Here is a 15,935-nt window from a genome sequence, read left to right as displayed (position 1 = left end):
TTAAAAAAATTATTTTCCCTCAAAAGTTTTTAAAGAATAAGTTTGTATGTGAGGTAAGCATGGTTGTTTGGACATCATTTTACCATATTTGGTTACATTCAACACAAGTCTCTGACTGTTACCAAAAAACAAATGAGGAAATTTTGTAAGTGACACTTTAATAGACAACAATAGTACATAACATGTCTGACAAATTGTTTATGGTGGTCTTAGGTTAAACCAACTTTGCCAGTGGACGGGGTGTATTTTATAGTTTTCACAAAGGTCAAACTTTTGTACCAAACTAACTTGGCACTCGGAAAGACTCATCGTGTCCTCAGGCAAACAAGCAGTGATTTACAAAAAATAGAAATGAACTTGTTCCACTCACTATCACCATGCATGTAATACTGATTTGATGATATTTAACACCTGAAGGTATCTGTTATTTAAAAAAAAAATAGAGATTTGAATGGGGTAAAGGGTCTGTCTGTCTTTTTGAGGGTAAAATTATGGTATAATTTTCCTAATGGGACACATTTTCTGTGACCAAATCATGTCATTTGCAAAGTAAAACCTATCCTTTACTATGATCCTTCATACTTGGTTAATCATATATACTACCTTGCTATGTAAGTGACAGGTTGACTGTAATGAGATTTAGAAATCTGAAATTCAATAGTGGGCCTGAATAATGTGATGGATGGTGTTCAATTACATCCAGCTGAAACATTCATGACTTACATAGTGAATGACCATCCATATGTACTTATATCAATTCTTAATTGTGCTTTGAGTTGTCTTGGTAATTGCATGCACTGTAAACTGTTAAGCTGTGTTACTTCCAAAATGTAAACTTTGAAAGTATTTTTATTCTTGGGTACTATCATAATTTTTGTGGTTTAGGGGAAAAAATGTTATTTTGTAGATTGTTGAATTTGTATTTGACAACTCCATCTACAAAAAGTATTAAAATTTTCCTATTTGTTGGGAACCAAAATTTCATGGTTAATTATATCCATGATAAAACCCTGATAACTGATACCTTACAAACAATAATACTTCCATAGTTTTTACTTAGAATGAATTAAATGAATCCTGAAATAACTTAATGAATTTGTCTCCCTTTCTATTGATAAATGAGAAAAGCATTGTAATATATCTCACATTTCTTTTTCTCATTCCACAGTGTTGATACTTAGTAATGAATGGCCTATCTGTCTGGCTGTCTGTTTGTAAAGGCAGTTAACCTTAAACTACTATTATAGGATTCAAACTTTATATGTGTGTAACAGTATCACTGTAAAGTGTATGACTGCAACACATGTATGGGTACTTGTTAACACATGTATCGCCCTACTAAGTCAAATGATCAAGAACAAAAGTTACATATCTTTAGGGTTTTAACTCATTTGACACTGTGGAATATTTGCCTCATGGCAGTAGTAATTGACTTCAGCTATGTATGTTGCCTTTTTGTCTACTATTACCTGTTTGTGCTATGTATTCAATAAGAAAGTTTTCAGATGGTTTTTGGTTCATCACATAAGAATTTTAAAAAAAATGTATATTTATTTGTATTGTACATATGATTTGTTCTTCTTTTTCAGGGGTCATAATAACTGGTTAAATTTAGACAAGAAAGTATTAGAACATGATTTACCCAGGAAAACTGGAATATTGATACTCAACTTCTCTGTTAGGTTAGTGGTCTATATGAGCTGAGGGAATATTGATACTCAACTTCTCTGTTGTGTAATTTCAATATTTGTCTTTATTGATTAATGTTGTATATTAGCATAAATTTGATCTAAACTGCCGATACAATACAAAATTGAAAAGTACACCAATACAGGATTTAGCTGTCCAATACAGCTTTTACCAGTCCAATACATCATATTGGCCTTTTTAAACTTCATATTGGCTGGGCCAATATGATGTGTTGGACTAGTTAGTCAATGAAGCTATAATTGCGTAAGGTTTTCCATACTGACTTTATAGCAAGTGTCAGTGATAATTTTATAACTGCTTACTGTCTGTTATGTCAAAATAAAGATTCAATGGTTAAGTTTGAAGGTTTTGACAGCGTACTATTCTTACTGCAACCCTAAGACAACTTTGTTATAACCTTCGACTCTGCTGATACATTCTAATATTGAGGACCAATAACTCAGCCAATATGGAAAACCTTACATATTAATACTATAGTATAAGGCCAAAAAAAAAATGTCTGTTAAGGGTTACATTCCTCCCAAAAATAGGGTAGGTTGGTAGGCATATTCATTTTATTTTATTTTTTTCATTTTATTTTTCCTCGACTAAGGTTGAGCCTATATTTGTAAAATAGCGTCATGTTTAAGTCATGAAAGTGTATGGTTTTAAGTAGAAAGTTTAATGTTTAACATACACACCTATTAATCATGTCTTTTATTACAATACACTTATTTTTTGTAGGAATTTTGAACAAAATATAAGTACACTGTATTTACGTGATATAAATAAGTCTCCTATTCAAACACTTTTGTGACCTGGTTTTTAATGTACTTTTGGTTTTACCGGAAATGATCCGCGTATTATACCGGAAATTGGCGGAAATTACTGATTTTGTCAATTTTGGAGAAAAAATGTATTAGGGTCTGTCGGGAAACCCGAAACAGACAAATTTTTTTTTTGCCTAAGCTGAGGGATACTGATATTCAACTTCTCTGTCAGTTGAGTTGTCTGTACATTTGTACTCAACCTTCTGTGTTGGGTGAGTTGTCTGTGTAGGCTGAATCAAATTTGAACAGTCATTATTTACAAGTATCATTTAAAACATTCAATAAAAACTTGAAGTGGTTTTTATAGTGGTTCCAAGCTAAATCATTTCATGTCACTTTAAGAAAGCCAGAGCATAAAGTTATTAATGAACCTTACAAACAGGTTAAAGTCTAAGCAATAAAACATTTACTATGAGATACTGCTTGGTGACTTATAGAATTTATAAATATTATATTCTAATACAATACACACAGGAGAATAATTGATATATTGCCCCTTAAATTTAGCACAGTCCATAAAAAAGTAGAGTACAAAATAGCCAGTCTAGAATACAAACTTCATTCAAAATGATGACTTCTGTTAAGTTATTATAACAAAGAATTAACATATGTTGGCAAACCAATGTACAATTTACCAGTTCTGTAAGTCCTTCAATATCATTAGATGGAACTTTGTATTTTTTTCTTTGACCTAAATGTACTGCCATGTAATTCGGAATATTGGACTAGCAGGTATCAGTGATAATTTTATGACCGCTTTATGTCAAAATAAAAATTTAATGGTCAGGTTTGAAGGTCTTGACAGCATACTATTCTTACTGCAACCCTAAGACAACTTGATCTTAACTTTGATGCTCTGATACATTCTAAATGTAACGAGGACATTGTTGTGTTTCCACTGTCTTCCGTCATGTTTCATCATTATGTGTTCTTGTGGTTTTAAGGGTTTTAAGTGCACTATTGATAGATCTGCTTAGGTTGAAGAGTACATTTGTACTTTTAAATAGATAGAAGCAGGATGGATGGGGGTTTGTTGTGGTTTTTGATGTTACATCATTTTGTGTAAATATTTGCTTTTTGGTTGAATATTTATTCTGATGGTAAAAGAAAAGAATCTTCAAACAAAAAGTTTTCTTGATGAATAATTGCCTTTGAGTGTAAATGTATGTTGTAATTTTTTTGAAGAATGTGATGTTCTATTTCTTAAAGGGACAATTAAAAATTAGACATTGCTATATAGATTGGCTAAACCAACTCTGTGTTAACTCTGAGAAAATAAAGTAAAAACCTGTATGTTTGACAAATGGCTAAACCTAGTGTTAACTCTGAGAAAATAAAGTAAAAACCTGTATGTTTGACAAATGGCTAAACCTAGTGTTAACTCTGAGAAAATAAAGTAAAAACCTGTATGTTTGACAAAGGATACATTGCATAAAATACTTGATTGTCTGGACTTAAGTTTCAGCATGAATATACAGGTAGTCATGGATTTCATGAATCCATAAGTAAGGAGTATTTGACCACACTGATTATCTGACTGATATCTGTTTTTAAGTTGTATTGACTTAAGCAGAATATTTGTATTACAACTTTTTTTTTACAATTTTAGCTATCTCTGTAGGATAACTAAAAAATGTTCCTGAATTTAAAGGGATAGGAAAACATGTTAGCAAATCTGTCACACTCAGTAGTAGTTCGCCTTGAAACGGTTAATAAAGATAGTTGTTGGCATTGCTTTATTAACATTAATCATGGAATATATCTACTGAGAATTTAGAGCATTCTGTCTTTCTTTGATTTTTGATACCCTTACATTTTGCACAAATATTTAATGACTACTTGACAATGCAGTCAACAGTTGGTCGTGATTTACAGTGCTGTTATAGCAGTAATAAAAATGACATTTAACAATGGCAGGGTTTGACATTTTACCGCAGTAATAGACCTGTGATTTATGTTTTAGGTTTTATGCAGAATCCATTTCAGCTCTCAGGGACACAGCTACTGTAGAATTATTTCATCTCAATTCAAAGCAACTCATTTTTAGGGTAAGTTTACTCTTTATTTGGGTTCCCTTGTGTATTATCAATTGAGTTAAACATTTGTTGTGTTGTCAAAACTAAGCTCTGTAATTAGATTTGTTAGTTGTGTTTTTATGTTAGGCTTAAGAGCTCAATCTTCGTAAAAGTGTTTTTTCACAACTACCCATTAGGTTCAGTTTAAACTGATAAGTTTTAAAATTAACGATTTGCTATCATAGCAGATTATGTGTTGGGATTGAAAAGGAAAGAGGGCCATTGGCTATGTTTGCTTTGAAACTGAAAGTGACATGTGAGGTTTGAACTCTTTATATACATAAAAAAAAGAAAGAAAATAGTAAATAGCCTTTTTCCAATCATTGTATGTGTATACTGTTTTGATTTGTGAGTAAGTATTTTTTGAAATTGCCAAGGCTTTTATATGCTGAAGTTGCTTGAAAGTGTACCCTGCCATTAACAATGCTAAGGGGAATTCCCATACAATGGCATTTAATGGGTAAGATCAGTGGTAATGCAAATGACCTTCCATAACATATAAGTAAAGGAAATTAAAAGAATCTCATACTTATTGGTCACAGGACATTCATTTATAGTAACCTATAATGGGTAGATGTCACATTACTTATTGTCCCATCAATCATTGCCTTCCTCTGTTCAGCTAGTAACCTTTTGAAAGAGCACTTAATATAACAAAATGTTGTTTTGACACAGTGAAACCAAATTAGGATTAACTTGTTTCTAAGTATAGTTAAAATTTAGTCATAATAACAATTACTAGTAGAGAGGTCACTTAAGGTCAACCATCACTAGTTGGTGTAAGGAAAACCAGTGTGATTCATGTGAAAAGATCTTGCTCTACTTCCATACAAAATATGTAAGATTATGTTCACAAACATTGTTGACATTTTGTCAATTGCTACATTGCTTATATCAGCATATTGAGTAAGTACTGATTGGTGGAGAAAGCTTGTAAATATGGCCATGAAACCTGTTTGAGCTGAAACAATGATATTTAAGATATTCAGATTATACATTGATATCAAGGGACTTCAAAAGATGTCTTTTATAGACAGTATATTTTGCTTTTGTTTAGTTTAGGTTTCACTTTAATATCATTGTATGGATTATTAGTTGTTTACAGTGCAAATGTTGGACTATGAACAATTAGTCTAGAGGTATTTTCTTTTGAAATAAATGAACATCAATATTGTATTCACATATTACTGCTAACTTCTATATCTTTATTATTATTATGATTTTAAAGGAATTTTTGTTTTTTTGGGGGGTCTAGTATAAATAATGAAGAAGTTATCTATTTTTTTCTGCTTATTTCAGGGTCAGATAGAATGTGATAGTGACACTGTGTTTGAATTGGCAGCTTATGTATTGCAAGCATCTTTCGGGGACTTCACAGAGTAAGTGTCCAGTATAAGGCTATTGTTTACTTACTGCCTTCTTGATATCAGATTTGTTAGTTTTAAAATTATTCATAGTTTCATTTCAACCTTCAAATTACTTCTTTGATTTGTAAAGATAAAAAAATAGAATATTACTAAGGTCAAACAAAAATATTGTAGATAAGACCATTCTAATTTAATCCCTCTTCCTCCAGAATAACACTGGTCCTACTGTTTCCAACATTTACATCAGATGTTATACAGAAATTTGTGATAAAACTGTACATTATTTCAAGAGTTAAGTCAGAGACTTTGCTGGAAGTAAGGTGTTGATATGAAATGATACAGATCAGTTCTGATAAAACCTGCCTTTGGTAATTTATCAGAAAATCTAACCCAATGATATCATATGGAATCTTTTTAGTCAAGGGCTTTTTATCAATGAGAAAACACTGCACTGACCCAAATTTTTAGTGCGTCCCTTGAATTGTTGTGGTATTAAAGCATTTTATTCATAGGGATATGCTAAGGAGTTTGTAGAATTTCTCTGTTAATTATGCATTTTATATGTACTAAGGTAACTGTTGATAACTATTGTTATCAAAGTTAATTATTTCTGATTTGATACAAGAAATATGAGTTCTGTTATGCATGGTTTATGTTGATAGTTATTGCAATAAATGTATCATAGTAATTAGAGAATTTTATTTACCTTTACAGTGATGAGAGTGTCAGGGCCGAACTAAAGAAATTACCTCTTATTCCGACTAGTGCCTTGCGTGAGCATCCATCTATTTCGTACTGGTAAGTCATGTATTGTATTAGATTTGAAAAGAAATGGTTGCATGTGTTAGTGTAAAATATATATTTTACTGTAGACTTTTAGACACGGTTTAAACAACTTTTAAGTATGTAGATTATTGCTCTGTACTCATCTAGGTTATTTTTAGATGAAGTTGCTGAAAAACAACAAATAATATAGAGCATTATTGACCAACATTCTAATATTAGTCTAAATATAATCAAAACTGCTAATACAATACGTCATATTGGCCTAGGCCAATATCACTTATTAGACAGTTAGTCAATAAAGGTATATTTGTGTAAGGTTTTTCATATTTACTGAGTTATTGGTCCTCAGCTAGCAATATTTGACCAGATTTGCCTCAGTCCAGTATGGCTAGCCTCAAACCAATAACTAAGCCAATATGGAAAACCTTGTGCAATACTAAAATATTGTTTTACTTGTATTGTGAAATAGTGTTGACTAGCAGATGCTTGACGCTTTGATATTTATCTTGTTACATTGCTAAGAGGCTCGTCAATTACTACAACATCAGCAGTTTTGTACAACCAAATGTTCCACTATGTACTCATTTTCATAAATGTCTTCAAGAAGTAGGAAAAAAACAATATAAATTCATTAAACAAGTCTGCCGGTGTGTAGGTCATTATGTTAGCTCTAGTAGATTTGGCTACACTGTTACTGGGATTTGTCTCCAAGATTATTATTTATCCTTTGGAGATTTCATATGTTTCTGGAAATTGATGCAGGCATTATTTGATGAAATAATCTGAAGACGTTTAATGGTTGTCTGATTATCGGTAATCTTGTTGAAGCCTCCTATTACTCTATATTGTCATGGTCATTTTCTTGTCTACTGAACTCAGGATTAGTCTTAAGGATTGCATTATGTTTTATGTCTGCCAAGGAAAATAATTTTTTTTTCTTAAGGGACATAAACAGAAGCTTCATTATGTTGTTATCTTGTCAAGTTCAGTTGTTCTAGAATACAGGCAGAGTGCATTTACACTCAAAATTACAGGAAATAAATAAATTTCAAGATTCCAAATTCACTGATTTGTAGCTTTCTTATGATAGAGAGAAGATGAAGTATTGTTGATTTCTAGTTTTAACTCATTAATAGATCTGTTACTGTGTTTAATTTTCTTTATCGACATAAAGTGGTATAGTGTTGCCTGGGCTGTTGATTAGATAATTACATTTTTAAATGTCACATATAAATTAATGTATCATGGGATGTTCAATTATCAGCACCATACATGTCCTGGTATTGAATACATGTTTTGTGGAACATTACATGATATATGTCATCTATTGAGGAAGAACTGTAATGGATGTTAGTGACCTTTTTGATAGCAGATAGAGGAAATTTCCAATTGTACTTGAAATATACAGTCACTTGTGACATAACTTGTTGTTCATCTAATTTTCAATCTCCTTTGCATAGTCTGACATCCAGAGATTTAATTATGTAATCTATTTTGAAATATTGATCATGAAATGTGATGGAAGAAAATTGATTTAAATAAGTCTGGGATGCAAAATGGAGATTTTATCACCAGAATGATAACCGATTGTTGTTTTTATGAGATAATTGTTCAGAAATTGTAAAGTCAGGATCAGTAAAAATAGATTGACTTGGCAGTTTGTATTAAAATTGTTTGTTGACAGAAAATAAGATTTGGACACAATCTTCTGGAATGTTTTTGATGCAGTTCTACAAAGTCCTATTGATTTTTGTCGTTGTGATAATTTTGTCACCAATTGCCTTGTCAGGAATTGGAAGGACTGATCTTGCGATTAAAGCCTCTGTTGATAGAGCTGATTTCATTTAGTCATTTCTGTTCTTGTCTAGAATTCTGATTCATTTTATCACTGATCAACTACACAATAGCAAACTCCAGAAAATTAATTGGCTTTTTACCTATCCTTTAAAGTTAGTGATTTCATTGCTTTCATCTTGTGACTGTTAAGGTAAGTCACTATATTTCTATTTCATATTCTGGTAATTTTCTGTCTTAAATATAAATTGCTTTTGAAGAAGGACTAATCGCATCATAATTTAGTCAGCAGCTGGTTTTATAGAAGTTGACATATGAAAACTAATGCATGAATGTAGATATGGTATTTTTCACTTCAAAATTGTCTTTTTGTAATTTTACCTAACAAAAAACCAAGACCAATTCAATACCATGATTTCAGTGTAGGTCTGTTGTTCATTCAGATGAAGATTAAAGTGGAATTGGTCAGGAAGGTGATTTAATGTCAAACAGATAATTTCTCCCCTTTGTTGAGAAGAAGTGGACTATAATTTATACAACTGATGACAATTCTAGTCCAGTGTTCCATCAAGCACTATAATATATGGACATCCGTATATTCAATAGAAGGTTTATCACTATACTGTATTCTCCTAGTGTTGTGGATAAACATGTCCATCTCTTTCAGACATAGTGGTTTCTTTTCATCTTCAACTATAGACACAAGAACTGTCAAAATTAGATTAGATTAATGGAACAGAGCTATTTATGTGTTCTGCTAAACCTAGCCAATGACTTTAAATACAATATTTCAAAGAATCCATTAAAAAACTAAGATAAATTTTATCTTTTAGATTGAAACTTTTACAAATTAGTGTTTGTTGTCTAGAATTGAGTTCTTTTTGCATTAAATTTGTCAAAAATGTTTTATCTTTGTTTGATCATACTTATTCCCTCTTTTTTAAAATTCTGTCTATGTGTCTTGGTATTTAGGGCAAAAATGTTACTACTGTCTCTGTATATATTTATATGAAAGAAAAGAGATAATAGAAATACCTGAAATGTGGTAATCACAAATTAAGAACACTACCGGTAGTCTGAATGTCCTGGTACAAATATGTGTTACAATTTAACTCCTGGCAGTAGTATTCTTATATATATGTGGCCCACTACACTATCTTTGGGACGTCTAGATTTGCTATGTATGCAACTGTAATGATGGTTCACATAGAGTCAAAAAACATATTTTATAATTCTAACTTTCAGTAATTAGCAGCAGACCAGTACTTTTGTTGCACAATCTGTAGGTTTTGGGGCACTAGCTGTTTTCTTAACAGTCTTGTCATTTTTTGAAAATGTTCCCAGGAATTTTTAGAAATTTGGGATGCTGTACTTCAGCATAATAGTTTGTACTGTTTGAATGCATTCATCTTTGTCTTGTGTAATATCCTCATTAGAATTTTAGAGGCTTTTCTGTACTTATGGACACATTTTTTTCTTGTTTGGTTAAACAGCCTTTTTAAACCATGCTAGGCTATTGGAACCATGTCTCCCCAAAGTTATGTTTACTGAAGAAATTACTCTATCTAATTCATTAAAACTCTTTATTAGTAAAGTACTAGATATGGACATTTGTTCTTCAGGAAAATTTCTATTTAGTATGTTTGTAAAAGGTATAAAACAAATACCCAATTTCTGTTTAATGTAGGGTTAGACTGGCTGTGTTAGTTTTGTAAGATAAGCATGTTGATATAAACTAAAAATGAACATTCTATCCACACCCATCTGACTGTGATGGTCATTTTAACCAGTGACATCTTAGTGTAGGGGTTAAATAAATACTGCATGGGAATGTTGGACAATATTGTTTCTAACAGTTTAAACTTTGTTTTGATTTCTTGTATAGTTTCCTAAAATATTTGGATAGGTTTCTTTTGAAAGTGGATCCAGAAAGAAATGAGTGTGAAAATATTTCCTTTATAGTAACCGGTCAGTTCATTTTGTATGGTAATTCTATTAATGGATAGTGTTTCATGAACTTCTTAGATGTCAAGGTCTTCTGAATTAGAATTATCTTCCTGTGCAATTATTCTACTGGTAAATTTGGAAAAAAGGAAAAAAAAGTCAGGACTGAAATTGTCTTACAAGGATATTATCACTCTATTAAAGGTTTTTGGGTGGTTTGTTTGTATGAGTGTTACATCACTGTATATCTGTCAGGATGTTTACGTAATATTACTTAGTCAGATTACTTAGTATTAAGTGTATAACAGACACCACTCATTAGCATTGGAAATGGACTTGTTTCGATGGATTGTGGATTTTTTTTATTTGTAAACAATTAAACAAAGTTTTGATGTGTGTTTTTTTCTTAACTAAAACTTGAAGGTGAAAAAAAAGGAGATTGGAAATGACACCTTTGTGTTGGCTTTTAAGGATTTTATCTAAGAGTTTTATTCTTGACTATTTACTATACATGTAAATGTATAGAAATTGTGAAAATATAGATTTTTGTCAAGAATAAAAAGTCAAGTTTTGGTATTATGACTTGATTTTTCTGAAGACCAGAAACTGTGAAGTAAGTGAATATTTTTTTCTCAGCGTTTTTATTTTAAGAAGTTAACTTTTTTGTAAAATACTATTTGAAAATGTTGATCAGTTACACAACAAGATAATGTGTTTCTGGGAATTTTACATTGAAATTAACTATAATTACTCTGTTATCAAAGTCAAATTTTGGTTAACCAAATTCATGAACTGTCTTTTGTTTTTTGTTGTAATAGATGAAACTGTTTCATATGAATGCAATGAAATAAATTACTTAGTAATAAACCTGGCTCATTAGTTGTATAAGATCAGATAAAACTTAAACAGCTGAAAGTTTGATTTAGGATAAATCTCTCAGAATGATGCCTCTGTTTCAGTAGATTTTCAACAAGTTCTCTAATAACTGAAATTTTTTTATACAAAAATCTGACTATCAACTTGTTGTAGATATATTTTTTTTATACCTTCAACCCTCCTTTTTTTCTTACGACATAACTGTGGTAATTTTGTTGTATTAGAAGGCAGGGAGGTTAAAGATGAAACACTTCCCATGAAGACTAGGGTTATGTCAATAAATGAATGATAAGATATAATCTTGTAATATTTTAGATCAATCTATCAGGCTGTGGGAAAATAAAACGTCAACTTCTTATAATATATTTTTCACCTGTTCATATCAAATATAAAGAAATGCATTTGTACTGGTATTCAAGCAGTTATAATTTAAAGGACTGAGTGCAATCTAATGGATACTGGAAGTAAACCCTATTCAGTCCTTTTGCCAAAAACTAAACTTATGCTAGATCTCTATGAGTTTTCAGTTCAAAATTATCTACCTACTCAGTTGGTTCAAAAATTGTTTAGAACACACATTTCTGTTTAAAGAAGACCACACCCTATTTATTTACTAAAAAGTTTTCTTTATGAAGTCATTTGATATTTTGGTACATGCATCTATTCCTGTCATAAGTAATGGAAACCATGTCTTCCTGGTGTTATGATCCATACTTAACATTCTTCCTTAATATCAAATTTTTGTTAAGGAGGAAAGTTGCTGAGATTACCAGTGCAAAACTCTATGAAATGATGTCTGAGGGGGACAGCTGTTGATCAGCTGATAAGATATATTCACTGTATACAATTTATCTGCTTCTAACTGTTCAGCTGTCCATGGGAGACAAATTAACAAGGAATTTGTCATGATCATTGCTGTATCTAGAACCTCCATAAGACTCTGATATTGGTTTCCCGGGCTCAGCTTGTATTTGTCAGGAAGTCCATTGTTGCCTGCCAGATTTTACACGGTAAACTCATTTCCTGCCATGTTAGTGTTCTATCAGAAATATTTTCCTGCATAGTTTTGAGGCCATTTGGCCACCCCTTCAGGAAGTATTGAAAATACTAGAAATAGGTGTTGACCAGATTTATTTGTGGACAGGAATTAATCTTTCTTGAAGGCCAGTAATTTTTAGACTATTTATTTTATTTGTTTTGCATTTTCATGCAAGATACATCAAGTACATGTAAACATTTACCATTCGATTTGAATTAGTTGATATTTTAATTATCCATTCTTGCACTAAGCATTTGCATATTTCTGACTCATGCTCAACTTGCATTGCTGTATACTACAGGTTTGAATTATTTGCCCATGTTATTTCTGTACAGGTTGTAGGCAAAAAATAAACTATATTAATTGTGCTAATGTTAAAAGCATCTGTCTATACATAAAACACTCTCTGATCTCTTTGTGATTATTTGTTCTGTTTATAATAAAAAGACACCATTAATTTTACAAATCAAAGAACTGTATGAGTAAATAAAAACATCAGAACCATTTTAACACAAGGGCTGCTGGCAAAGACGTTAGAATGTGTCAAGCACTACAAATTGTTATGAATGCTTGTCTGAAGGGGAAAGACAAACTTATTTTACGAACATATTTTGATGTTAGTGTTTTATATAAAGTTTTATATTGTCTGGAGATTTTCATGTAAATGCATGTGTTTTTATTCTAAGCAAGGTCAGTTTGTTCTTTTAGAGTTTGGAAATGTTTTTGGATTACCATTACTTTGTCAGTTTTACCATTACTATGTCTGTTTCAAAATGTTTAACATAAAGTTAACTTTGTAAAAGATGACTTTTTTATGAAGCAATGCTTATTCAATGAAATCAAAGATATATTGCTGCTATAATTTTTTCCTTGAACTCATTGAGATGAACTATACTACAGTGAAACTTGCATTAACTGAACCCTGAATAATCTGAAAATCTGTCTACCAAGTGCTTTTTCTGAGCTATTGTCGTCACTTGGCCTCCATCGTCGTCATTAACAACATCTTCTCCTCTGAAACTACTGAATAGATTTGCATGAAACTTACAATGACTGTTCCTTAGACTATCCTGCACAAAATGACCCTTTTGTATTTTTTATTGGAAAAAAAAACATGGCTGCCATTACTAAAAATAGAACATACAGGTCAGATAGCAGATTTTTGCATATATCTTCAAAACCGTTAGGTTTAGCCAAATTCTGACTAGGTAAAAGTAGTCAGCATGATGAGATCTATCTGTGGTCAAATTTTGGTGAAAATCTGTTGACCCATTTTGGAGTTACTGCCCTTTTTGGATGTTTTTTGCTGTTTTTGATGTTATTACTTTCAAAAATCTTCTTTTCAAAAACTACTATACAGAATTCAGTGAAAGTTGGTTTTTTTTTGTTTTGTAGGGTATCCTTAACAAAATGACCTTTTCAATTCTTTATCAGTTAAAAAACATGGCCGCCATTACTGGAAATAGAACATAGGAATCAGATAGCAGATTTTTGCATATATCTCCAAAACCATTAGGTTTAGCCAAATTCTGACATGGGTAAAAGTAGTCAGCATGATGAGATCTATCTGTGGTCAAATTTTGGTGAGAATCTGTTGACCTATGTTGGAGTTACTGCCCTTTTTGGATGTTTTTTGCTGTTTTTGATGTTATTACTTTCAAAAATCTTCTTTTCAAAAACTACTATACAGAATTCAGTGAAAGTTGGTTTTTTTTTTGTTTTGTAGGGTATCCTTAACAAAATGACCTTTTCAATTCTTTATCAGTTAAAAAACATGGCCGCCATTACTGGAAATAGAACATAGGAATCAGATAGCAGATTTTTGCATATATCTCCAAAACCGTTAGGTTTAGCCAAATTCTGACATGGGTAAAAGTAGTCAGCATGATGAGATCTATCTGTGGTCAAATTTTGGTGAGAATCTGTTGACCTATGTTGGAGTTACTGCCCTTTTTGGATGTTTTTTGCTGTTTTTGATGTTATTACTTTCAAAAATCTTCTTTTCAAAAACTACTATACAGAATTCAATGAAAGTTGGGGTTTTTTTTGGTTTTGTAGGGTATCCTTAACAAAATAACCATTTGGATTTTTGATCGTTAAAAAAAACATGGCAGTCTAAAAATAGAACGTATGTGGTCGTACAGTAATTTTTTTGCATATATCTCCAAAACCGTTAGGTTTGGCCAATTTCTTTCAATTGCTGAAATATCCTTATTGTAAGGCCTACAAATAAAGTTGTCAGACAACTCCATGTAAGGGTTATTGCTCTTGAGAGGTGAGAAATGACTTTTTTTTTACAGTTTTCAGCCTATATGTTGACAACTGTGATAGATAGAATGAAACTTTCAGTTGCTGAAATGATTCTTATTATAAGGCCTACAAAAGTCTCCAGGGATCAAAGTTGTCAGACGACTCCATATAAGAGTTATTGCCCTAGAAAGGCAAAAAATTACGTTTTTTGCAGTTTTCAGTCAATATCTTGAAAATTATAATAGATAGAATGAAACTTTCAATTGATGAAATGATCCTCATGACAAGTCCTTCCAAACTTTTCATGGAGACTAAATTGTCGGACAATATCTTGTTAGAGTTATTGCCCTGAAAAGACAAAAATTTAACCAGGTGAGCGATTCAGGCTCCCTTTATATCAATTTAAAATGTAGTTTTAACCTTGGCAAACAGAGCACCTGTCTAAACCGATCCAATTTTAAAGTCTAAAAAGGGTTCAGTTTAGACAGTTCTACTATATGGTCTTTTTGTTCCAAGTCTATCAGATGGATAATCTTCTAATCTGTTATGATAAATAACAAACTGCTGCCTGTTAATTATTATTTGGATGGCTACCACAAACATAAATGTCATATTGATGTTCAATTCATGGCCCCTCATGATGCAATTCTTACTACAATACTCTCTGTAACTTTTCAATATGTTTTGAATGAGGCATACTCAAATGCATTTTCATCTTGTTCTTTCTTTTTTTGATAGGATGAAGACATTTAGTGTACTTCTCTTAATTGATTCAAACTGATTATCCCATTTCTTTATGGACAATTGCATCTTTAAGCTCTTTTTACTTCCATTCCAAGGACGTTAATCCTGAGGATTTAGGTGCAACATGTTTTTGAGTTTTCCGGTCATGCAAATTAGAGCATTAACAACCATAATGTAAAAAAATGATGAGGTATCACTGAAGCATCTTCCTGTTCATGATCTTCAAGTATTTGCTAGTTGATTATTAGCGTCTAGAAAAAGATTGATGAAAGGATTTTTATAAAAGAGGCTAAGTTATTAAACTTGAATAGATTTTGACAGTTGTTTTGTTTTTATATTTGCAGTGAAGACCAGGTAATTGCCTATTATAAGAAATTAATAGGATTTTCAAAAGGATTAGCCATTGTAAAGTAAGTACCTCTTTATATTAGATTGTTGGTTCTAAATGAAATTGTATGTTTCATGTTTATAGCTGAGTAACTATGATTATTGTATGAATTATCTTAAGAATGGATCAAAATAGAAAGTATAGATCTGCAAA

At 31.4% G+C, this 15,935-nt stretch overlaps 1 protein-coding gene across 11 annotated transcripts in view; it reads left to right on the top strand.

The window, feature by feature from the left end:
- Positions 1-15,935, top strand: part of LOC148627781 (uncharacterized) — a 74,884-nt gene that overhangs the window by 32,401 nt on the left and 26,548 nt on the right. For all 11 annotated transcript variants that reach the window (XM_088578814.1, XM_088578771.1, XM_088578760.1 and 8 more), the window contains exons 4-8: positions 1,590-1,682; positions 4,483-4,567; positions 5,894-5,973; positions 6,676-6,759; positions 15,739-15,804. In XM_088578814.1, coding sequence (XP_088434940.1) covers positions 1,590-1,682; positions 4,483-4,567; positions 5,894-5,973; positions 6,676-6,759; positions 15,739-15,804 — 408 coding nt within the window. The remainder of the gene's footprint in view (positions 1-1,589; positions 1,683-4,482; positions 4,568-5,893; positions 5,974-6,675; positions 6,760-15,738; positions 15,805-15,935) is intronic.

Source organism: Perna viridis, chromosome 1 (genome assembly GCF_037379345.1).
Source record: "Perna viridis isolate PV_CMFRI_1.1 ecotype Kerala chromosome 1, ASM3737934v1, whole genome shotgun sequence".
Classification (NCBI taxonomy): Eukaryota; Metazoa; Mollusca; class Bivalvia; order Mytilida; family Mytilidae; genus Perna; species Perna viridis.
Note: the sequence above shows the minus strand (reverse complement) of the source record. Positions and strands in the feature narration are given on the sequence as shown.